This window comes from Haliotis rufescens, unplaced genomic scaffold, assembly GCF_023055435.1.
Source record: "Haliotis rufescens isolate VD_foot unplaced genomic scaffold, xgHalRufe1.0.p SCAF_6, whole genome shotgun sequence".
Classification (NCBI taxonomy): Eukaryota; Metazoa; Mollusca; class Gastropoda; order Lepetellida; family Haliotidae; genus Haliotis; species Haliotis rufescens.
Window position 1 is genome coordinate 28980527 of NW_025964334.1, and position 26889 is coordinate 29007415.

Genomic DNA, 26889 nt, shown 5'->3' on the forward strand with positions numbered 1-26889 from the left:
GACGGAGCTAAAATTGCAGCATCGTCATTCGGCTAGTCTCGGAAAGCAACGAGTGGTCACGAATGACACAATTGGGTTAAAACTGAATTAAAATATTACAAGTGATTCCGTGATATTTGATTGTCTAACAAAGCATTTTTTGCGTTTTTGTTTCCATAAACCGAAAAAATGATCAAACTCACTGACGCACTACTGTTTGTTGATTGGCTGACAATATAATGGAATGGATGGGGTCTGTGATGCCATATTGCGCTGAAGTATGTAAGCGAATTCGTACTGTTTTCTACGTTTCTTGTGTGTTTTTGATCATACAAGCACTCTGTGAAGTTATTATTGTGGACCTATTTATTTTTAAGAGTTGACTACAAAATGTTCTTGCGTTTATGGAGTCACAACGTAAAAACCGATGAGACCACTGCGTAAATCCGCGTATGCACCGGTATGTACATTGTATGCACATCTCATAATCACCAAAAAAAATTGCAGTCAATTCTTAACCAATATGGTGCACTACACCATATATGCTGAATTTCCATAAAATATAGTGGTTGTATACAGCCACCTGACGAGGGGTCTCATAATTCGAATTCAAGACATTCACACATTCAAAGAAGTCGCATTTGATATCCTTTATTATCTTGACTCGCCGTTTAACACAAAGTCACATCACGAGAAACGGTCCAAGCAGGGGTTGATTATAGCTGTATAACGTAAATTGGCTCGATGTCATTATCTCGACTAACACAGCAACTCATTCCCTTACTCGAAACAACCACTTGCAATGTTTAGACCCCTTCCTTTCCCAAACCGAGTAGCGGTTACCATGGCAACGACGGTACATACTGATATTTAACTCCAAACTTTCTTGTATCATCGTTTGCATATATAACCCCAACCATCGTGCTTGTCGAGATAAAAACATAAAATGGGTTTGGGAGTTCGATACGGATATTTGTCCTCTGTTCGAGTAAAATAAAAACATTTGACAAGTTTGGTATTTTACTCGCACGAAGGCTGCAATGACGTACCCAACTGACCCACGCATGGTTACTTATATAATTAGCTACTCTTTTCCGACCTCTTTCACATTCCGAGGCAGACGTCGTTGTCATGAGTTACCTCCCTTAACTATCTGCACAAAGGGAGACAACTCTCACACACACCAAAATATTAGTCACTTGAATAGTTGTAGCCCAACACAAAGTCCATGCTTCCAGCAACAGTAGGGCCATCTCGGGGAATGTTGCGTCGTACACCACCAAGGGTCACGTGGAAATGATAAAGAAGCCGACGACTGCTCGGCGACGTCATGTGACGTCATGCACGTGCCGGCAGTCAACTGGACGGGAATGTGCACCAAGAAGACGTCACACGGAGTCATGTGACAAGAGCCATTATGCATGATAACATTTGAGTTAATCATAGTATCTAAGTACCAATCTTCACCAGCTGTATATTCCATTCGGGTACTCCCAAGTTTGTGAACATCTGATCTCGTGAATTCTCACGTCGCCTCGGCGTACGCGTGGAACACCGTAGTCGTCACTGCGCAAACTCCAACTGACCGGAAGTCCTTTCTGGTAGAGCACACATAGGGGCAGGATTGGGCGGCAGTAGTCTGCGGTCAGCCGGACCCCCATTGCGGCGGTTCGTACGTGTCGGGGATGACTCCCATCATGAGCAGGACATTCTTGAACTCCGCAAATTCTATCACATGGTTTTCTGAAATGAAGATATCGTAAATTGAGTCAGAGAATATGGATATAAACGTTGTTTTCAATGAAGAGTTAACTGTACACGGCACTTAATATGCAGGCACACATAAACTGCCAAGACCAAAAGAAAGTATACAGCCATGTTTGATGTTGGTTAAAAATTAAATAAACAAGAAAAGGATCTTTGATGGTGATGTATTTGATACAAGTATCATAGTTATGTTGTGGAGCTTTAGTTTGTTGTGTTTCGGCGACTTATTTCAGACTAGTGAGGTTTTCATAACGTTTGTAATTTATTGGTCAAATCCAATTGTCAAGTGTATACTTTCCTTTGCATCGCTGTTTACTTTGAACAGTCGAGAAAAATCATTATTTTATAACCGACACATGCTTGTAGCGTTAGTTGAAAGTTCTGACCAGGACTAAGAAAGTCCTATATTTGCTATTTGCTCTGGTACGACGAGCAAATCGGATGTTTTAATCAGAAACATGTTATTGTAATTTGAAACCTCTGATTGCCTTATCAGACAGGAACATTAGCCAAATTCACAGTGGAATGTTGCAACCAATCGTATTCATATTAATGAGTGTATGATAAACATGGTGGAAACAATCACCAAATCATGTCGAGAGTCTGTCTCGCTCATTCAGGAAAAAAGCCATTATCGATTATCCTTTGTATTATATTTCAATTATGTAAGGGTCAACCCACTGAACTCATTCTCTACCATAGCTTCGTTTGAAAAGTGAAGACTTTATCCAGTCTTGTTGCCATTGTGAAATGTTTTATTTTGTGAGATTTTGTGATATTTATTTTGTGCGGCTATAGCGGGAAACCATGTAAGCTGTAGTTTGATTCGTCGGTTATTTTTAGCCTCGTGTCAGTCGAATAAGAATTAAAAAACGAAGCCACGCTAGCCATTGTGTTCAGGTAACTGATAAAAATTGATAATTAATTCACCGGATAATCGAGGATTGCGTGATGAAGTTAAATGGAAATGCATTCGTGGCATTTTTTCAGTCGACGAGATAAACACACAAGTTAACAACAAACACAGAAGCAGCCAATGGGTAAACAACAAGACCAACAAATCCACTTCTTGATCGGTAGTGCTGTCAGCGGTAGGGTTATTTTTCAAAGCCAATAAACATTAAAACCTATGTGATGTTTTATTTTCGTTGCACGCGTGTAAAACATATTGAAAACAATAAACCTTAACAGCCACACATCGACATGGGTACAAACAAGATCGGACATAATGAGTTTATATAGTTTAATGTTGATGTTATACAATAAAGTAGCTCAGAAGAACAACACAAACACAGTGTGAAATTATAAGGGATACACTTTAGTGCTCAGCACCGAATCCCTCTAGGAACGCAGATAATATCCCACCTCACTGGCCTGTACAACAAAGGCAATAAAGGTTCATTACGTCATCTAGTTTTTCACATTAACACAAATCCCTAAGGCATGGATTATTGCTTTATATCATTATTTCTAGATTACATAAATAATAAGTTGTCCCCATGAAAGACTGGCGTTCTTAGACTGTCCTCTTATCTAGACTTTGCTATTACAAGGATGAATTTACTCTACACCCCTGGACGTGTCATTCAGTACTTAGTGCAAGGCTAACAAAGACACAAATCTTGCTATGAGTGAAAGCACATCGGTTCCACAAACGCCAGGCATTAATGTTCACATTGAAGCCGTGCAAGCGCGATCTTGTCTCGAGTGTGAGAGTTGTCTCCCTTTGTGTAGATAGTTAAGGGAGGTAACTCATTACAACGACGTCTGCCTCGGAAGAGGTCGGAAAAGAGAAGCTAATTATATAAGTAACCATGCGTGGGTCAGTTGGGTACGCAATTGCAGCCTTCATGCGTGTAAAATACCAAAATAGTCAAATGTTTTTTTTAACTCTAACAGAGGACAAATGTCCGTATCGAACTCCCAAGCCCATTTTATGTTCTTATCTCGACAAGCACGAAGGTTGGAATAATATATGCAAACGATGATATAAGAAAGTTTGGAGTTAAATATCAGTATGTACCGTCGTTGCCATGGTAACCGCTACTCGGTTTTGGAAAGGAAGAAAGATCTTGTCTGTCTTTTTTTAACATGCCCTCGTATCATTTTAACGGAAGGAAGGGGAAGTAACTCTTCTGACGTGCGACGTATCCCTCATGGAAAACCGTTCACTTATGGCGTGCCCTTGAAGTGTACTTCAAGCAATATGTCGTGTATTGATAGGGCGAAGACAAGGGTTGACTTGTACCAGGATCATTATCATTACTACCGGGATCACTACCATCATCACTACCTCCACCATTACCACCGTCACTACCAACCAGTGAAGATACGGGTTAGGATGGATCTTAAGCAACCCATGCTCATCACAATGTGGCGGACCCGTCCAGATCCGGGGTAGAATAGGTCTTCAGGAACCTATGGTTCCCGTAAAAGGCGACTATGCTTGTTGTTAGAGGCGACTAACGGGATCGGATGGTCAGGCTCGCTGACTTGGTTGATGCATGTCATCGTATCCCAATTGCGTGGATCGATGTTCATGGTGTCAATCACCGGATTGTTTGGTGCAGATTCGATTATTTACAGACCGCCGTCATAGAGCTGGAATATGGTTGAGTGGGGCGTTTAACAACAAATAAACACATTTAGCGTTACCGAACCGCACAAAAATGCACCATTGACGTATCAACGCACCGTAGACGTCTACGAGATTCATCACTTCCGGTATTCCTCCAACAAACTGACACACTTGAAATACGGCTCTAGCCTCACACGCTCGGTAGGGAAGCCTGGTTGTCAAATATAAAACGTCAAAACCAGAGAACAATCTGTCTCGATTATCTGCCGTAAACCCATTCATTGGGCGCGTTAGAAGTAAAATAGTGGTGACATTTATATGAAAGGATCTCTGAAAATCTGTGATGACAACAGGAGTCCGCGAAAAGCAATGATCGCTTGTCACACCGAAGGCCCAGGTTCGAATCCCCACATGGGTACAATGTGTAAATCATATTTATGGTGTCCCTCAGCCATGAAATTGCCATCTTCCCGAGGCAAAGGAGTTAACTGACTATAAAAGTCCAGTTTCCACCCTTGCCGAACTAGGATGGTATGATGGAGTTACGTTTTGTCTGGACTAACGAGTCTATGCATAGTCCAATCAAAATCGCGCACCGAAATCAAAATCCGGTTCGTAAACTGTCGTGCAGATTTCGATCGATTGCAGGGTTTGCAAAGCATGTGCATCGCCAATTCGTTGTCAGCAGCTATTTTCCAAATCCTTTCATGTTTTTAATCAAGGTGCTCACGTGATTTCATGCATTTCGCGATGTAAGACCCGTTTTATCACAATATACATCTTGATTATCGATCAGATCGTCCTGACTGGGCGCCACCATTTTGTGTGAAGCAAACGCAAGTGATACGAAAGGTGGAATCTGATTGGTCCATAGGAGAGGCTTAGAAGGGACATAATTGGTAATAGCCACTGGTGGCGCAACGATCGAGCCCAGTAATTCCAGCCTAGTTCGGCAAGGGTGGAAACTGGACTTTTAAAGTCAGTTAACTCCCTTTCCTCAGGAAGATGTGAAATTGCTGGAATATTGGTAAAAGCGGCGTTAAACCATACTCACTCACAGACACAGGGCCCCGCTCCTCAAAGCCATCCTGGAGCTACGACTGTCGTAAGTCTATGCTAAAGTATGGCAGTTACGATCATCTTAGCGCTAAGATCGCTTTGTGAAGCGGGGCCCAGACGTACAGACGAGCAGATAAATCCTGTCACCTCGTTTACCCAACAGTCCCCCAAATTCAACAATGATATGACGACGAACTGACTAATTCGTCTCAAAACAACCATGGGTGAATCTTTACTGAATATTGTATTGATGCACGCGGTGTTGAACAGTCTGTAAAAATGGCATGTAAACATAACCTCACGTCCGAAGCGACGTAGTGAGAGTGACTGCAAGTGAGGACGTACCTTAGCACAGTTATCAGACTATTTCAGGAAACTATAATCTTATCTCATATTACTTAACGAACTTAGCCTCACACATCGTCCACGTGTTGCGTTTTCTTACGACGGTAATTTTTTAGTCAATTCTTGCCGAGACAATGTTTTTTGAATGCTTGACTGACATAGCGTTATGAATAGTGCGTAAAACTATATCCATACTTAAACACCCTGGAGGTGCAATAGAAACACATTTCGACCGTCGAATATGATATTGCACCCCTGAGCGACTTGATTTGTGATTTGTGTATATTCAGCGCTATGAAAGTTCGACTGTTTCTGTTGTAGCGCGTTATACACGTTGTAGATTTGCACACGTGTCACTGACTATACATATGACCAATGACGACGCGATAGTGGTCACTTTCATATCAGTTTCTCATCCTGAACAAAGACATAGAAACACCACTGCGAAGAGAAGAAATGTGTTTACAAACTGTGTCCATGCGAGGAACTCTGGACGTCTGGACAACACAATACATTGAAGTTCGTTTGCTTAACGCCTCAATATTCCAGCTATATGGCTGGGCTGGACAATCCGGTGATTGATATTGTTAACAACGATCCATGTCGATAGGGTACGATGACATGCAAACATCCATGTAACCGAGCATGACCAAACGATCCCTTTGATGACCTCTTACGACTAGAGTAGGTTATTGACATCATCCCGATTCAAGGGCATTAACTTACCCACTGGGAACTGGACTTTTTAGTATAGTCAGTCAACGCCCTTGCCTTGAGGTAATGGCTATTGGGAACCTATGTTTTTCCTACGTGTATGCATTTAAGTGAGTGAGTTGGGTTTAACGCCGCTTTTAACAGTATTCCAGTTATATCGCGGCGTGTCAGCTTAATGTGGAAGGAAGTGATGCAGGTCTCTGACGTTTACCACTTCGGTTAAACCCACGAGCATGGGTATGGTGCTGACAAACCTAGAAACATAATCCGGGCGAACCGGGATTCGAACCCACAATCATAGGTTTTTGGCGTGCCCAAGGGACGCAACTCTGCACAGCGAATCGCGGTGCCTTAGACCACTGGGCCATCCGTGCCCCCTTATGCATTTAAGAGTTCAGGAAGTTGGATGTGGTGGGTGTAGGAGAGGATAGACTCTCTGCTTGCGTAGTGAGTGAGTAAGTGAGTGAGTGAGTGAGTGAGTAAAACACCTACAATCATTCAAAACATATGTTAACATCGCATAACAGATATATCCATTGTCCAACAGATTAGATCACCCAAATAAAGACATAAAGACCTTCGTAACAGCTACACACACCCTTCGTAACAGATATAAACACCTTCGTAACAGATATTAACCCCTTTGTAATAGACATAAACACCCTTATTAACAGATGTAAACACCCTTCGTAACAGATATAAACGCCTTCGTAACCGATATAAACTTCCTTCGTAACAGATATAAACACCTTCGTAACCGATATAAACTTCCTTCGTAACAGATATAAGCACCCTTCGTAACAGATATAAGCACCCTTCGTAACAGATATAAACACCCTTCGTAACCGATATAAACTTCCTTCGTAACAGATATAAACACCTTCGTAACCGATATAAACTTCCTTCGTAACAGATATAAGCACCCTTCGTAACAGATATAAGCACCCTTCGTAACCGATATAAACACCCTTCGTAACCGATATAAACTTCCTTCGTAACAGATATAAGCACCCTTCGTAACCGATATAAACACCCTTCGTAACCGATATAAACTTCCTTCGTAACAGATATAAGCACCCTTCCTAACAGATATAAACACCTTTCGTAACAAACACCCTATATCAGACACCAAACACAAACCATCAGCTGTGACCCTTCCATAACAGAATTTGACACCCTCCACAACAGATATAACAATCCTTCAAAACAAATATTTTGTTTAAAAACAAGATAAAACACCTTCGATAACAAATATAAACGCACGCACGCACGCACACTAACGAGTTTAATACCCTCCCCATTATGTAAAAATAACCTTTGTCATATAACAGATAATACATCCTCAAGAACAGACACACGTTAATAATTCTAGGGGCATCAGACAAGGAGTTTCTACGGACAACGATATCACCCTTCACTCGAATCTGCAAGTAAATATTGAATTTGATCAAGACCGCCGGACCAAGTTTTGCACATAAACAAACTACTACAACCACGGCCCTAGCAGTGCCCTAGTAGAACTAAACATTATTATATGTAATTCTACAATTGCTGTCAAGGTTGCTTCACACATCACGACCGCCGGAAGTTGTCATGTATTCCGGCGTACATCGCGACAAAGTGAGGCTTTTTCGGGTTTAACACAAAACCTAACTTCCTGTAAATGTCTGCGGCCTTGGTGTAAAGTTTGACGTCAGTGGTATCTACGTTATCATATTTTATGAAAATATCAACATACTTACTTCAATATATCACTTTGTTCAAATTCACGTTTACGGCAGAGGCAGGACCCAACAAACTTTATCCCATTCTGATCTGTCATTATTGTTTTCTTTCTTTTTCGGAAGTATCCATGCAGCCCGCAGCCAAGACGTTCCAAATGTATACCTCATGTATTAAGATTTAAAAATAAAATACGTTAACGGTTCATACAAGTTTCTGACCCCTGTCCGCGCAAGGTTTACTTGGGCTTTTATATTATCCGTATTTTTTAACCAAGAACAGGTAATTTTAGCCTGCTTTCTCAAAAATGAAGTGCAAACTGCACGCCGCACGATCCCTTGTGTATGTGTGCGTGCGTGCGTGCGTGCGTGCGTGCGTGCGTGCGTGCGTGCGTGCGTGTGTCTGTGTGTTTTGAGAAAATAAAACATATACTTTTTTTGTTTTGATGTGTTTGTTAATGAATTGTAAAGAAATAAATTGCACAACCTGGTCTTTAAAGGAACTTGGTCTTTAAAGGAATGAATTCTTCGAAATAAATGTGGTGCGGCAAGCGAGTGATTTACTAGAGCTTTCAAGCAAATCAACATGTCTATAGCTATGTGCGGCGATTAAGACCAAAAACACATTTTGGGAACGCGTGACAGTTGTTTAAGAGAACGAACGAGTAACTGTAAAATCGCCGAGCAAATCACACGTCCACAAATGATACGGTGCAGCTTCGAGCCCTAGTGGCGACATATGTTTCCCGGCAAAGTTTGAAATCATTCTCTTGAGTGTTAAAATAAATAAAAATAATGCCAAGACTACAAAAATTGAAATGTGGGTTCAAGATCGTGTAGGCATCACGAAATGACAACCAAACTGTTCACTTGTGTAAAATAAAGAATCGTTTAAACAGGAGTGTAACGTCACAGACTTTATTTAATCATAAAAAACATAATATTATTTGACAGAATATAATTATCAGTTCAAATAAGTCCAGGTTTTCTGGTAGCAACAAGATTTATACGTGTGCAGATATGTTGCAGATTATCGATTTTCCAATTTTTTTTACGTTTAGTGTCAGCGTGTATCGACGTACTCAACAACCCCGCTGAAATCACGCGGCGGGCGCTTAATCCAAACGCCACCGTACCAGGCCTACCAAGCAGAAAAAATAACGTGTGTTCAAAAACAGAAATGTGTATTTTGCACAATAAAATATCGACTGGCAGAAATAGGAGTAGATTTTGCACACTAAAACTGTTGGGTGGGTTGAGTCGGATTGATGATGAGAAAACGAATATTATTTTTCTTTGGTAGGCCTGCGTTGCGCGATGACTATCGTAAAGTGTTACGGCAGTTTTGATCACCATGGTCGCTTTGTGAACCGATGGCATTTACACTGTGACGTCATGTCGCCTCAATTTGCATGTGGTCTAGTGGTACAACGTCCGCGAGGAGAGCGGAAGGTCGTGGGTTCGATTCCTGGCCGCGTCATACCAAAAGACGTTAAAAGATGGTACTTGTTGTTACCCTGTCTGGCGCTTGGCATTGAAGGGACTAAAACAAGGACTGGTCGACTCGGAGTTAGTATACTTCGTCTGAGTGGGGTATTCATGTTAAACTGCGGCATGGTCTAGCACACACACACACACACACACACACACACACACACACACACACACACACACACACACACACACACACACGCACGCACGCATGCACACACACACACACGTGCATACACGTAGCTATATAAATGCAATTATCTCGAACGCGACGTAAATTGAAATATATCTGAGTTTCCCCTGTAGATGTTGAGCAACAACTACATCATGAACTGTGCACGATTGAGTAATAAATTAAAAAATGTTCTTGAAATTCAGTAGGTGGTAAGTGGTGTTCATGAAGTGTACCTTTAATTTAATTGGTTTTTAATTTTTATAAATACGGACCTCAAATTTATGACACATAAGCGAGAGACAGGCCATTATTTACCAAATATCCTCATCAGATAGCAACAACGTCAGTAATCATATGACTTCACCGATCTCGGTTGTGGAAACAAACGGGTTAAAGTGCACTCTCATCAAATACAACCAGGAGTCCCTGGTGCACTAGTGTTATCGGTGCCTGTTGACGTGGTAGATACTCACGGGACTGGGCTCCGACTTTAAGTGTCGGCAACAGGTTAGTCATATCAGTTGCGGGGGTTAATTAATGAATGCGATGAAACGTTTTAACAGGCACGACTCAGCTAGGTTCGTGAACCTGCGCGTACAACTGTATGCTGCAACCAACGTCATCATTCTCGAACTACACTTCTTCTACGACAATACATCGCTCCCCACTGCTTAGCCTCGCTACCATTCAGGTCGCCATCGAGCCTCAATTTCATAAACTGCATTGATGCTACTACCACGTCTGCTACGGCTGCTGCTGCCACTATCCCTGCTATTACTACTGCTGATGCTACTACTCTCCCTTCTACTACTGCTGCTACTACTATCCCTAGGCCTGCTATTACTACTACTGATACTGGTGTTGATGACCCTACTTCCCCTTGTAATAGTGCTACTACTACCAACATTTCTCCTTCTACAACAACTTTTACTCCCACCACAACGATAACAACTACGGCAGTGGTTACGACTAATGCTGCCACTGATGTTGCTGCAACTTCTAGTCCTACTGTTCCAACCTCTACCTCCACGAGTTCTTTCCCTGAATGAAACATGACACATTATTATTATTAATATTATCATACGTACCATTGACGTCAAGGCTTTGAAACATTCCTTTCACAAACGCCTGTCCGTCGTGGTGGGAATTCTTCTGTCGACACATCAGCAGTGTCAGTACGCAGTACTCGGCTTCATGGCGTTTGCATTTAAGGAAGGAGCGATCCCCTGAAACAGAGGATACAGATATAGTGAGTGAGTGAGTGAGTTAGTATGGTTTTACGCCGCTTTTAGCAATATTCCAGCAATATCACGGCGGGGGACACCAGAAATGGGCTTCTCAGTTTGTGCCCATGTCGGGAATCGAACCCGGGTCTTCGGCGTGAGGAGCGAACGCTTTAACCACTAGGCTACCCGACCGCCCCGATACATATACAAGTAAAAGCATACAAAAAGCACTGATCGAGCAAACCGAACGCTGATTCAAGGCGCTGCTATCTCATAAAAGGGTTATACAATCGTGCTATTTTTGTTTGTTTGTTTTCTAAGTAGAAGGGTAATTGTGATGTATTTATGTCACGTGTTAGTTTAGGTCTTCCAGCCTTTGTGTATCCCTCGTTGGCTTCCTTAAAATTGTTATCAACTACGGGCATATCGAAGTCGGATATGACAAACAGTCGGTGAAAACCCATGTCATTTGGAAATTAGTTTTAATGTTTACGGGGAGAACGAATATCTGATATAACAAATATTGTTTGAGAGTCCTTACACCTGGAGTTGTTTCTTATTTCAGTGAGTGAGTGAGTGAGTGAGTGAGTGAGTGAGTGAGTGAGTGAGTGAGTGAGTGAGTGAGTGAGTGAGTGAGTGAATGAGTGAGTGAGTGAGTGGGTAAGTTGGGTTTATCGATGCTTTGAACAGTAGTTTAGCTTGATTGTCAGCTTGATTTGTTTTGTATGCATTCCGCATATTCCAGATGTATGACAGCGGATTGTAAATAATCGAATCTGGATCAGGCAATCCATTGATCGATACTCAAAAGGAATAGAGGTGAATGGAACAAGCAGCTATGCTGATCGTAAGAGGTGACGAAGAAGCCAGGCGGAAAACAACAACAAAAAGTAAACTTAAACGTTTTAGGATGGTTGGCGTTCCGCTTCTTCTGGCGTTGTTGCACGTGGAATTTATACTTAGCTTACCGGAACCACGTGCGACCCTGCCTCCCTACCGTTGTTATCGATTAAACAGATTGGTGGCTTCAAATGTCATGTCGTGATTTTTTTAAAGTTGTTGCAGGAGAAGTTTCTTTTTAGAAAGATGGCGCTGTTGACTGGAAGAAGTCTCCCCACGCTGCACTAACGGTGTCGGGAGAAACACTGCCGGCTACCTATGTGTTCCTCAGTAGAGTCTGTACACTACAAGGCAACGCTGTCTGTTTCACTGGCTATATTTACAAAAGTCAGTTAAGGACGTTGACGATAATAACAACGTTATCGAGCCATGCATGAATCCATCAGTCTTATCTGGAGCGTAGCGCCAACCAGCAGACTGACGGGCAGTTTAGTACTAGCGAAAGTCTTGGAACCTTTCACAACCTACCTGCCAAGACTTGGGTGAAAGTGTATTCACAGATGGTGAGCCCTATTTCCTTGACCTGCTTAATAGATTTGTTTAATAAACTGTAGGCTCGGTGGTTGAAATGAAATTAGATTTCCATAAAATATTGAAATTCATCTTTTTTCAAGTCTGTCAGATGAAAATTAAATAAAAGGAACGTGCTGTCTACTATTCATGCCTACTATCACGCTTACTGATTGCAAAGTCATAGTAACACCTTTGCTTTTTTCTTAAATATTCTATATATGTACGATAATAATAATAACAAGAGTTTTCCACTAACGTGGCTATATCCCCCGCCCCTGTTGCAGAATTTATGACATAATTAAATCTAAACAAACCCTAACCTTTTTAAACCGAGGTGGAACTTGTCATGGAAATTGTAAAAAAAGAAGAGTTTGGAACCTAAGTCCATCTTGTTGCCATGGACACGTAAAACAATAAAAATTTCTAAAATTTCTAAATAGCAAAAGGCACCAGTTCAGCATGTACCTGACAGACCTGCAAAGTTTGATGAAAAAATATTGAACGGTTTATGAGTTATGCTCCGGAAACGAAACGTGACGGACGGACGAAGCCCGTTTCTATTTCCCCCGCAAACTTTGTTGGGCGGGGGATAATAATAATAATAATAAGAAGAAGAAGAAGAAGAAGAAGAAGATTGTCAGAAGGGGTGTATTCAACCACCGTATGTCTGACGCCGAAGACCCGAGTTCGATTCCCAACAAGGGTACATTGTGTGAAGCCCATTACTGGTGCCCCCGCCGTGATATTGCTGGAATAAGATAAAAACGCGCTGTAAAACCACACCCTTTCACTCACTGTGTCAAAGTATAGGAATTACGATCGCCATGGCGCCCAGATCACCAGGAAGAGAGAGGCCATATTTCACGGTGTATCATCGTACCATGACGACGTGGATCGTGGCTGATGCCGTCCACTAACACGGGGCTGATCATGACATCCCTCCAAGCTATAACCACCCTTCATCCCTGGACAGGTCCCCCCTCCCCATCTTCCTCCTGGCGTTGATTGGGATTAATTGGTTTGTTGACCCAGGTTATATCCGGCAAGTAGCCAGAAGGCCTTCCTCCCACCGCGTCCCAGTCGACTTCCTTCTCTATAGAAGGGGCTGGCCGTGAACTTTGCCGTGTAGCTGTAGGACTTTGCAGACCTTGGTGGTCGGTAACTCTTCAATTTTGGCCGTGTGATGATGATTTGCAATCCTTTGAAGCGAACTGACAGAATATATGACAACCACCAATAACAAAATGTTTCATTCCTCCGAGCTAGTCTGGATTGTCACGTTTGCTGATGATGTGTGTGTGGTACCTACGTTACGTGTTACGGGGGAGTTAGATTGGTGATTTCGGGCTCTATGACATTTGTTTGTTTGTGTCACTTAACCGAATTCTGGGATTACGCTGCGACCTTGCACGAAATACAAATTCAAACGAACCTTGTGAAATTTATCCATATGTGGAACTGAACACGGAATTCGTCCGCAAAGCAACGAACTCTCCAAACATTGTGCTACTCCATGTCTGGTCACTATATTAACGGATATTCACCCCATGATTTATCGCCATGACAGTTATAGAGAGTATACAGCAGCTGTCCGTGACAGGTTTTTTTATTTGAACGCTGGTATGACCATATTTGTCACAGGCGACTCAGGCCGCCTCCTGCGAAAGATGACTTTCTTCCATCTGACATCAATGGTATAAATTGCTGCTACAGCTGTTTGAAGTCGCCTGTTTCCGGGAATTCATAAGTTAGATGAACTTGAGATGAGAGACTTGTGTAATGTTGGAAATGTATGATATATATAAGTGATATGGATTAGGTCACAACTACTTTATTATTTGTGTAATGTTTGAAATAAACGGTTGTACTTGCGATGTGCATTATGGATGTGTGTTTACTTTCATTATTTGAATTGTCTCCCGCGTTGGGATTCGAACCCGGGTCTTTAACGAGAGAACAGTTTGCCGCTACACCAAAACTCCAGTTAAATTAACCATCCTTATTTTTCATTTGAATAGAAATATTTGTAATAACGGTATGAATTAGCTTCAACATGGATACGCAGTTTAACATGAATACCCCACTCAGACACAGTATACTGACTCAGAGCTGACGAGTCCTTCTTTTAGCCCCTTAATGCCGAGCGCAAGGCAGTACCATATTTTAACATCTTTAAAATACCGGGGATAGAACCGACAACCTTTCGCGCTCCGGGAAGACGCTCTATCCACTAAGCCACGGAGGCGGTCGTGCGTAAATATGGCTTAAAGTAGTGAAAAGGATTAGGACCCGTGAAGATCCGGGTTAGAACTGGTCTCCATCAACCCGTGCTTGTCGTAAGAGGCGACTAACGGGATCGGGTGGTCAGGCTCGCCGTCTTGGTTGATGCATGTAATCGTTTCCTATTTGCGTGGATCGATGCACATGCCAATCACTGGGTTGTCAGGTCCAGACTCCAGACTATTTAAAGACCACCGTCATATATGGAATATTGCGAAAACGAAAAGGTTAGATGTTTTCGGATTGTAAATAGAGAAAGAGAAATCCCTATGAGCAAGTCCGTGACCCGAAGTTCTTCACATACCCGTGTACTGTCTTCATCTACATCTGCTAAGTAATTCAACTTCATCAAGGACATGCTCATTATGGAACAGTGAGAAAAGCTTCCTGAAAACCTAAAATCAGCCGTACTGACTACATATGTCAGCCTTACCCCTTACCCCATGTGAAAGGTTTAAAAGGGTCAAATTCTCACACACAATGAGATAACATTGATAAGGCGCTCTCAAACGGTTGCACACTTCTTAAATAATGCAGATCCCTTTGGGCTTAAAGGGTCCTCATGGACATGTGTTAAGCCTTTTGAAGATATAAGGGCTGCTGACAGATGATACGGGAGTGTCTGGATTAACGAGGTTGCACTGTAGAAATATTTTCTGACCAATTCTTCGTGAAGATAGAAATCGGGGTAGAAAATACAAATACTTCCCGAAAACTCCCAACTCGTAGTGCTAGACACATGTTCACCTTATCACATCATCTGATTTTGTTGTGAACCCAAAACATGCATATAGTAAGAAGAAAAATGGATAATTATCATTCATTTGAACACGGTCATAACTTCGACAACGATTTCTAAAAGTGGACACATTTCTTAAATAATGCAGATGAACGGTAAAAAAATGCCTCGTCCCACGCCGTTGTTTATGACAAAAGGGGAAGCGGTTCCAGTGGACCATTACTCACTTTGTTGTGGCCTCAGTAAGAAAAGAATGTATCCCGTCTGATCACCGAGACAAAAGACGGGGAAATCTCGGAGAGGGAGAGATAGAGAGACTGATAAAAGGAGGAAGTTATGAACGAGAGAGGGAGGTTATCGACTGGCTGGGAGGTGCCGTGGAAAGTGTTGAACTAAACAGCTTGTCGCTAAAGCCGGAAGTGCTGGGGGAGAATGCAACTGTGAAATGTAGTTCCTAAAAGCTCTAATTTCCAAGAATACTTGACGTGAATGCAGGTGTGTAATTTGTAATAAAAAACCCAGCATGAATATATATCTCAAGTAGCCTCTGTGAGTCTGGTTTTTACAAGGAATAAGAATAGAATTAAAACATTATAGGTCTTCCATATCATTATTTTCCTGACTGACAGACATGAGTTTGGTAATCATATTTAGTAGCGTGTTTAAAATCTATCATAATTAATGTATTTCGAAATCAAAAAGGTAGAACCACGGTGTGTTCTTTTCGAACACATGCAAAGCGCTCATCGCTGATACAACGAAACCGGACGTATGCCATGCGCATGCGCCCGAACATTTTCAACTTTCAAGATGTATGTCAATCGAGCGCAGGTCATATCTGTCACGTGACAATGCTATCCGACGAGAAGGAACGCCCCTTTAAATCTCAGTCTGTTGGAAGCACACGGTTCTTCTTCAACATTATCTGATGTCTGGCGAGACGCGGGAGAAGTGTGAAGATGTTTGTTCCCCATCTATTAATTTGCTGCAAATAAACAACCAAGTCTCTGACATGAAATATATTTTTTTGCAGCGAATGCACTAATCTTTTTTTCCCAAATGTATGCAGAGAGATGGAGGCTCCCGCTTACGTCCTCTCAATGCAACATGTACACAAAACGAAACCTTCTCGCCTGCTTCTATAGTTAAGCTGTCGCTGAAGAGAGCAAGGAAATGACGTTTAGTATAAATAAAACCTTGGTTGCCGAGAATAATTGTTGATGTTTAAACAGCCACGGATTTCTTTTTAAGTTCCGGCTCATTATGAACAGGTGTGTATGTAGCTGTGTGTATTCCTTTTCCCCCAAGCGAAGAACTCCATACCTTATGTATCCCATCCTCTATGCAGTATGTACCCCTACATACCCCACACCCAAAGTCTATTGAAACAGGGGAGATGAGAGGTGAGGTGAGGTGAAATGGGGTTTAACGTCGCGTCCAAGATTATTGCACTTATATAGCGACGTGCATGTGTGTGTGTGTGGCTGCTTGTACTAGTCCGGACTGATGCCGATTCATAGTGCTAGCACACTGAGATACCATGCCGCAGTTTAACATGAATACCCAACTCAGACACAGTATACTGACTCCGAGCCGACCAGTCCTTGTTTTAGCCCTTTTAGCCAGACAGGGTAACAACAAGTACCATTTTGTAACATCTTTTGGTATGACGCGGCTGGGGATTGAACCCCGGACCTTCCGCTCTCCGAGCGGACGCTCTACCATTAGACCACGGAGGCGGTCAGGGGAGATAAGACATTGTAGTGGCATCCTCAAGGTCCCTGGGTATAATACTTCAACCACCAAACAATCTGATCCCTTCCCAATCCCACACCAACCCAACCACCAACACCCGCACGGGCCATTCCCTTTCCGTGAATGATACCCCGGTCAGTGTTTGGATGTAGACATTATAAGTCATTCAGTGAGTGAGTGAGTGAGTATGTGAGTATCCTCTTTTGGCATTAGTCCAACAATATCATGACGGGGGACGCCAAGAACGGGATGTTTACATTGTACTCATGTGGGAATCGAACCCGTGCATTCGGCGTGACGAGCTAACGCTTAAACCTCTAGGCTATCCCACCGCCCTCATTAAGCTACATAAAAGCATGTCAGAGTGGCTGGCACAGATGGATACATATAAAAGTGTCTGAATCAGTGTGGACTGGGCAACCCCACCCCGAAAACACCCCCCCCACCCCCATCCCAGACCTACTCGTTCTCAAGATTCTTACATGCATGAAAATGTTATAACTTGCACGTCTACCCACAATTCCACTTGGCATCAATTATTTTACAAATGTCAAAAACTGCAAACAACCCCATTCCCCATTCCCCCCTCACTGTGGGGGTGTGATTATATTAGCAGTCTGTCAGTAGGGAGTAACTAACAACCTCCTCCGTGCTATCAGCAGAACTGTACGATCAGTCTGATGACTGAGTAGGTTACGAGGCTGTTGTGCGCATATCCATGCAATTTCGGCTCTTTTGGACAACCAACGCGCAGGTCCGAGACGAGTCCGGCAGGGGGCGTCTTAGTTCAAAAGTGGTGTTGACGGATAACGACGTGCTGAGACAGGTGGGCCTACTTCGGAGAACGTCGACGCCTCTCAATCAAATGTCTCAAGCTGCAGGCAAATTATCTCATTTTTTTCACAGTATGGTCGTAGGTTGATTATTGTTTACTTTTTTGTATTTATGTAAAAACATGAAAAACGTTTTTTGCTTGATGCAAAAAAAGCACTTGAACAAAGAGTCAAATGACTCCGAGAACAGACGTCGACATTATTGGTTCAAGGTAACTATTAAGGTTCACCTTTACCATTGGCATCACAAGTAAAGATATTCCTTTGGAGATATGGATTATTATATTTTTAGATATAAAAAACAAAACTTGGAGATTTTTTTAACAGCAGCAACTGCAGAGGAGAATGAGTCATTGTTAAGGTAGTGTATGCTGTGGCGGAAAATAAAATAAATTGATTCTGAAAAGGTGGATCACGACAATTACAATATGAGCTTTTTTCGAGGTGTATATGCACATGCTCTCTGGTAATAACAATATGATCTCTGTGAAGTGTTTGTTTGTTGTTTAACACCGTACTCAGCAATATTACAGCTATATGACGGCGGTCTGAAAAAATAATCGAATCTGGACCAGACTATCCAGTGATTGACATCATGGGGGGTGTGTGTGTGTGTGAGACTCGGTGACTGGGTTGATGCATGTCATTGCGTAGATTGATGCTCATGATGTCAATCACTGGATTATCTGTTTTAGGTTCGATTATGTACAGGTCGCCACCATATACATAAACAAACAAACATAACCGTTTTCGTAATTTCACCGTATCTAATCTCGGACGTGCAATACGTAAGACTTTCCGCCCACAATTAGCTTACATGTAACTGAAATGCTATAGAAAGGATCAGAAAGTGGCGTTTTATCCAAGAAGAGAGTGTAAGCAATTTGCAACGAGTGACCTAATGTATACGACGCTACACAATCTGCAAGCTCCCCATGATCAAGAAATACGTTCATCAGGTTGCTTATTCAGAAAAAAAACATACTTCCACACGTATCCATGTTGAAGCTAATTCATACCGTTATTACAAATATTTCTATTCAAATGAAAAGTAAAGATGGTTAATTTATCTGGAGTTTTGGTGTATCTGGTAAACTGTTCTCTCGTTAAAGACCCGGGTTCGAATCCCAACGCGGGTACGATGTGTAAAGCGCATCCTTGCTGTGATATGGTTGGAATATTGCCCCCAAAACGGCTAAACATTCTGTTCACTAACACCGCCTCCATGGTCTAGTGGATAGAGCGTCTGCCCGGAGAGCGGAAAGTCGAGGGTTCGATCCCCGGTCGCGTCATAACAAAAGAGGTTAAATATGGTACTTGTTACCCTGCTTGATCCTCGGCATTAAGGACATAAAACATGGACTGGTCGGCTCGGAGTCAGTATACTATGTCTAAGTGGGGTATTCACATTCATGTAACTGCGGCATGGTATCTCAGTGGGCTAGCACTATAAAATCGGCATTAGTCTGGACTAGTATAAGCAGCCACGCAAGCAGCCACGCAAACACACACACGCACACGCACACACACACACACACACACGCGTCGCTATGTAAGTGCAATAATCTTGAACGCGACGTTTCACCTCACCACCTATTCTTTAACTATTAAAACTTTACCAGAGTCGCATGTTCACTCATGTGATCCCAGTACATTCAGGGGTGACTGTAGGCATTTCGTTGACTGAAAAAAAGGTTTAAAATCGGCCTTTTGATTCTCTACGTATCTGCATGATAATATGTATCGGCCGAATTGCCCAACTTATCAAAAAAGTTTATGTCTCAGGAAATAAAACTGTTGGCAGTACCAAGTTCAGACGTCTTGGTGCGCTTGCACGTGGAGCACGTGCACTCAGAGACTTTTCACGCTGGCTCTTTCTCAAGAGCTCTTGTCAACAAACTTTTGTTTATCCACCGCTATATTTTAACGCCGTTACATTATTATTACCAAAATATCTCGGGTTATGAACTTTGATAACTTTCAGGTTATTATTATCAGTTTCGCGACAAGGATAGAAGTTTCAGCCCGTAGTGAAGTGATATACGCATGGATACGCTACCTATATATACTTGGTATACTTGGATTTCAACTATAAGAGGTGTTTAGGAGAGGGGCTCTGTAGCGATTGCGCTTTTGGGCAATTGAAAGGGAACGCATAAGGAGACAATGCGCGCTCGTAAGTTTTGGATGTGACCCCTCGCTGGTTTGTGTGTGAATTATTACGGTAATTTAATTAGTATGTTGTACAAGAAAGTTCCTTGCTACTTTGAAATATCTGCCAACTCTGCGGTACGTCTTGGAGGTCACGTGATGTAATTATTAATGCTAAGAAGACTCGTGGGGATTCCGGGTAAGAATATGGGTCCCCTGCAACCTCTGTCTGTTTAAGAGGTGACAGGATGATTTGGTTTATCGCGTGGCATCGTATCCCAGTTGTGTGGATCGATGTTCGCTTATTTACGGACCGACCTCATACAGCTGGAATACTGTGCGGCGTTAAAGATTTTCTTTGTTTTGTTTGTTTGTTGTTTAACGCCGCACTCATTAATATTCCAGCTATATGACGGCGTTCTGTAAATAATCGAGTCTGAACCAGACAATCCAGTGATTGACATCATGAGCATCGATCCAAGCAATTGGGAAACGATGACATGCATCAACCAAGTCAGTGAGCCTGACAGCAAGATACCGCTGGTCGCCTTTCACAAGAATGAGACCTATTCTAACACGGATCTTCAATGGTAGCGTGGTTAAACAACAAACACACAACCATAAATATACAAACGTGGAGGCCCTTGTGTGAACTTTTGGTTGTGGTGGGTTGTTTTATTATTTTAAACAAATAAAATCAAACACATGTGGAAAGGTGCTGCATACAGTTTTTGTGGGTGTAAGTGGAGTTTAAGTCTGATATAGTGCGGGGGGTGGGGGGTGGGGGGGTATAAATGTGGCTGTGACTATGGGAATGCGTTGTTGGTATGATGTGGCTGCGACTATATAAATGTGTCTGTGTCTGTGTCTGTGACAATGGAAATGAGTTGTGGATATAAATGTGGCTGCGTCTGTGTCTGTGGAAATGGAAATGAGTTGTGGATATAAATGTGTCTGTGGCTGTGTCTGTGATAATGGAGATGAGTTGTGGATATAAATGTGGCTGTGTCTGTGGAAATGGAAATGAGTTGTTGATATAAATGTGTCTGTGTCTGTGTCTGTGTCAATGGAAATGAGTTGAGGATATAAATGTGTCTGTGGCAAAGGAAATGAGTTGTGGTTATAAATGTGGCTGTGGCTGTGGCTGTGGCTGTGGCAATGGAAATGAGTAGAGGATATAAATGTGGCTGTGGCAATGGAAATGAGTTGAGTATATAAATGTGGCTGTGGCAATGGAAATGAGTTGTGGTTATAAATGTGGCTGTGACTGAGGCAATGGAAATGAGTAGAGGATATAAATGTGGCTGTGGCAATGGAAATGAGTTGAGGATATAAATGTGGCTGTGGCAATGGAAATGAGTTGTGGTTATAAATGTGGCTGTGGCTGAGGCAATGGAAATGAGTAGAGGATATAAATGTGGCTATGGCTGAGGGAATAGAAATGAGTAGAGGATATAAATGTGGCTGTGGCTGAGGCAATGGAAATGAGTAGAGGATATAAATGAGGCTGTGGTTGAGGCAATGGAAATGAGTTGTGGTTATAAATGTGGCTGTGGTTGAGGCAATGGAAATGGGTTGAGGATATAAATGTGGCTGTGGCTGTGGCAATGGAAATGGGTTGAGGATATAAATGTGGCTGTGTCAATGGAAATGAGTAGAGGATATTAACGGGCTGTGGCAATGGAAATGAGTTGTGGTTATAACTGTGGCTGTGGCTGAGGCAATTGAAATGAGTAGAGGATATAAATGTGGCTGTGGCTGTGGAAATGGAAATGAGTAGAGCATATAAATGTGGCTGTTGCTGAGGCATTGGGAATGAGTTGTGGATATAAATGTGGCTGTGTCTGTGGCAATGGAAATGAGTTGAGGATATAAATGTGGCTGTGGCAATGGAAATGAGTTGTGGTTATAACTGTGGCTGTGTCTGTGGCAATGGAAATGAGTTGTGGTTATAAATGTGGCTGTGACTGAGGCAATGGAAATGAGTTGTGGTTATAAATGTGTCTGTGCCTGTGGCAATGGGAATGAGTTGATATAAATGTGGCTGTTGCTTTGGCTGTGGCAATGGGAATGAGTGGATATAAATGTGGCTGTTGCTGTGCCTGTGGCAATGGGAATGAGTGGATATAAATGTGGCTGTGTCTGTGGCAATGGGAATGCGTTGTGGATATAAATGAGGCTGTTGCTTTGGCTGTGGCGATGGGAATGAGTGGATAAAAATATGGCTGTTGCTGTGGCTGTGGCAACGGGAATGAGTGGATATAAATGTGGCTGTTGCAATGGGAATGAGTGGATATAAATGTGGCTGTGTCTGTGTCTGTGGCAATGGGAATGCGTTGTGGTTATAACTGTGGCTGTGTCTGTGGCAATGGGAATGAGTGGATATAAATGTGGCTGTGGCTGTGGCTGTGGCAATGGGAATGAGTTGATATAAATGTGGCTGTGTCTGTGGCAATGGGAATGCGTTGTGGATATAACTGTGGCTGTGTCTGTGGCAATGGGAATGAGTGGATATAAATGTGGCTGTGTCTGTGTCTGTGGCAATGGGAATGCGTTGTGGTTATAACTGTGGCTGTGTCTGTGGCAATGGGAATGAGTGGATATAAATGTGGCTGTGGCTGTGGCTGTGGCTGTGGCAATGGGAATGAGTTGATATAAATGTGGCTGTTGCCTAGGTTGTGGCAATGGGAATGAGTTGTGGATATAAATGTGGCTGTGTCTGTGGCCATGTAAAGCATGTGGCTATGACTGGGTGTCGACTGAGGATGTAGACTTTTGGTTCCACCTGTGTGTGCAATCGTCATTCGGGGGCACTATTACAGCCTTAATGTCATTTCATGAAATGACAAAATAAAGACAATTTAGACAACATATATATGAGGTTTTGAGTCGTTTTACGTATGATAAATTGTGTTTGAAAGGGCAAATAAGATGTACGCTGCCTACGTGGCTGTGAACACTGCGATGGCGTCTTAATATTCCTCTAGTTAATGCCAAGGGGCCGCACGTTTGAAATAAGACACAAATTTTGAATTAGTCTGTTTGACAAACAGTATTGATCTGCCCCGGGCAAGGGAGAGAATACTCCATTCGTACGATGCGATAAACAAGAAGCTATAAATGTACGTAGACTCTTTTAATATGTATTGAAGGATAGTGTTATAGATGAGTTATGAAACTTGAAATTGAAAAAAATAAGAAACCTTAGAACATCAAGGCAATATATGAAACTAAATGGACTTGAAATTGAATCCCAAGTCAAAAGTGGATAACACAAGTATCATACACGACTAATAAAATACAAACATATGTGAAAGGAAAAAATCAATGTCATAAAAAAGAATGAGTAGACACACACAGTAAACTTAACAAAAAACGTTTAACAGAAATAATCCTAGATGATGTAACAGATGTGTCTACGACTGAATCGTTTTAAGGTAAATAGGAAAATGCAGTCATCATTAGGAATACAACCACTTTGGGCCATATATAACGATCTATTGCGTCATATGTTTTGCAAATAAGTAGTCCACAGCGTTGAGACGTCACGCCGTCCGTCTGACGTCACTTTCACACCTTGTTCATTAAGAATGATCTTAAGTATCTTTTAAAAGGCGTAAACGAAAAAAGAGAAAATTTTCGAATCCTATTAGTTATTTTAAGATGCGATGTGGAGTTGTGCCATCAATGCGAAGGGTGAACAAAGCCTCAATTCACGTCATTTGTACGTTGACAAGACTGAGTTGGAGGTGAGCGCACATAGGGGCGTGTTATGTTTTCCCTATACTTGAGAATCAATCGAAGTGAAAGTCGAGAGCCGATGACGTGATCCGATGCTCAAGTACTTCCGGGAAAAAGCTACTGCGGCGACAGCGACTGTACTCACGACACCAAACTGATGGAGCCAGAGAATTCGAGGATGTTAACACAGGCATGATTGTGTGTCCGCGTCTTGAAAATATTACAGCATTGTTTTCTTATTGCCTTGGGTTTAACGCTACTTGGAGCCGTATTTCAGTTATAACACGACACGTGGGTTAATATGGGAGAAATCTGAATCCTGGTTGGGCTAAGGGACGCAACTATACACAGCAAATGTCGGCTCCTCAGAGGCTGATCATTTGATATTTTATAAGGGGCCTGGATTTTATCGCTAAAATTAAATTGTCCATGAAAATGCTCGAAAAAATATTTATGCTTCAACTGTTTTCTCGTGTTAATTCAAAAGAATATATCTATTTTTACAGCTGCAACTGAAAAAAATATTTAGTCTCCATAAAACATCCCAGCCCCTTAAACGACTGGGTCACCGGTGTCTCAGGCATTCACCCGCAGCCCATCACACCCAACACAACTGCCTTAGTGTGAGTGAGTGAGTGAGTTGGGTTTAACGCCGCTTTTAACAGTATTACAGTTATATCACGGCGTGTCAGCTTAATGTGGGAGGAAAGCCCAAAGTGATGCAGGTCTCAGACGTTTACCATTTCCGTGAAACCCACGAGCACGGGTATGGTGCTGACAAACCTAGAAACATAATCGGGGCGAACCGGGATTCGAACCCACTATCATAGGTTTCTGGCGTGCCCATGGGACGCAACTCTGCACAGCGAATCGCGGCGCCTTAGACGACTGGGCCACCCGTGCCCCCTCAACTGCTTTTGACTCGCAAGTGGTATGTATGACCGTATGTCAGCTGCCTTAATAAAAACAAATAGATACTGTTGTTGAACTACATCAAACCAAGACTATGAAACAATAGTATCTGGCAACAGTCAGAATTATCATTAGACCGTCGTCTTTTTCAACACATATAAACACCTATGTATAAGTATTATACAAATAGGTACTCTTGACGAGGTCAATATCAATCTCATTTAAATCAGATCTTAATGACCCGTGAAGATCCGGGGTAGTATAGGTCTTCAGCAACCCATGCTTGCCGTAAGAGGAGACTATGCTTGTCGTAAGAGGCGACTAACGGGATCGGGTGGTCAGGCTCGCTGACTTGGTTGATGCATGTCATCGTATCCCACTTGCGTGGATCGATGTTCGTGGATTGTCTGGTTCAGACTCGATTATTTACAGACCGCCGTCATATAGCTGAAATATTGCTGAGTGCGGCGTTAAACAACAAAGAAACAAACAAATCAGATCTTAGTTCTCGCTGCTGCCAAACAAAGATCTGAGGACATCTTATCACGGGTCATGTCAGAACGACCTTTTGTAATTTTAGGATCTAATCCAATTTTCAAGTGTATACTTTCTTTTGCCCGGCAGTTTATATTGTCAGGGATGTTCAGTAGTGTGTGACAGTGAATGTTGTTTTACGTGCAGTCGACACTTCTACAAGAATAACTTCGAACAATCCAGTATGGAACAGAAATAGCCTAGCATTGAGTCCCAGAAATAAAGTCATATCATTTAAAATATTATCCTCAAAATATAAAGTAAAATTCAAATTGAGCCCTGAACAATGCTTAATTTAGAGCTGAGGCAATAAAGACTTGTCAAATCATTGTACCCCGCTTTGTACCCCGCTTTGTACCCCGCTTTGTACCCCTCTGTGGACCCCTCTGTGGACCCCGCTGTGGACCCCGCTTTGTACCCCTCTGTGGACCCCGCTTTGGACCCCGCTTCCCCATGAAGGTAGAAGGTAATAAATATTAAAAAACATAAGATAGCTGCGCGATAAATCGCAAAGAACAATGAAGAACGAAGTGTTGTTTATTTCACGATGAAACATTGTTCTATCCTGACGTAACGATTGTGAGAGTATGCGGGATATACCCACCTGTGCATTGCCGAGGTCGGATACTATTGATGGAGTCGTCATTATTAAAATAAATGGTAAATATTTGTAACGCTAATACATTTCATAATTATGCTTAAAGAGGCTGAATACAATGTTGATATATCATATAACAAATAACGACGAGTGGGAGTTGTTTACCGTACAATAAAACACCGCAGGTAGAATATACCACGAGGGGAGCCAATATAAGTCGAAGTAACACGCTGTTAATACTTCTGCAGTTTTGTTTTACAAAAATACAATGTCTTTAAAACCAGATCTTTACGATACGATACCTCTTTATGTGAAAATCAAACATCCCTTCCATAGAACATCAGGTGGATCTTGAGCCAACATTGAAGGATGCGTGTGTTTTAAGCCAATCAGATGTCTGCTTTCAAATACGATACGTCTTCATTCTTACCACCTCGGTTAGGAAATTTCGATTTTAACACACACAAAAAACACAGCTAATTTAAATATTCCTCTGGTGGTACTCTCTTTTGGGTGTAGATACATTCGGAACTGTCGGTTAAAATCGTTTTCGAGAAAAAGAAATCAAATATGCTTGACTGAATGTTTTCATCACTCTACCGAGAATGTAGGAGCTTCGACGAAGGCTGATTAGAGGTCATCTGACATTGCCTTCTAAGAAGTGGTTGTCATATCTTCACTCAGATGGGTAGGTTCTGATTTGAAGGCGATTGGCAAAGATATTCTGTAAGTGGCAGCTAATGGAAGCTACCTTGACCGAGACATGAATTAAAATTCACAGTCATTGAAGAAGAATGTATGATTCACCATTTCTGCTTGAAGTGACCAAAGCATGCGGTGGCAATCAGACGAATTATAATTAATGTTATTGTGGTGAA

General features: G+C 42.1%; 1 protein-coding gene across 1 annotated transcript in view; it reads right to left on the bottom strand.

The window, feature by feature from the left end:
- Positions 1 to 614: 614 nt before the first annotated feature.
- LOC124141062 overlaps positions 615 to 26889 on the bottom strand; it is a 67883-nt gene continuing 41608 nt past the window's right edge. Inside the window, exons 3-4 of the mRNA XM_046508945.2 lie at positions 10918 to 11055; positions 615 to 1722 (exon numbers count right to left, since the gene is read on the bottom strand). Coding sequence (XP_046364901.1) covers positions 1625 to 1722; positions 10918 to 11055 — 236 coding nt within the window. The 3' untranslated portion in view covers positions 615 to 1624. The remainder of the gene's footprint in view (positions 1723 to 10917; positions 11056 to 26889) is intronic.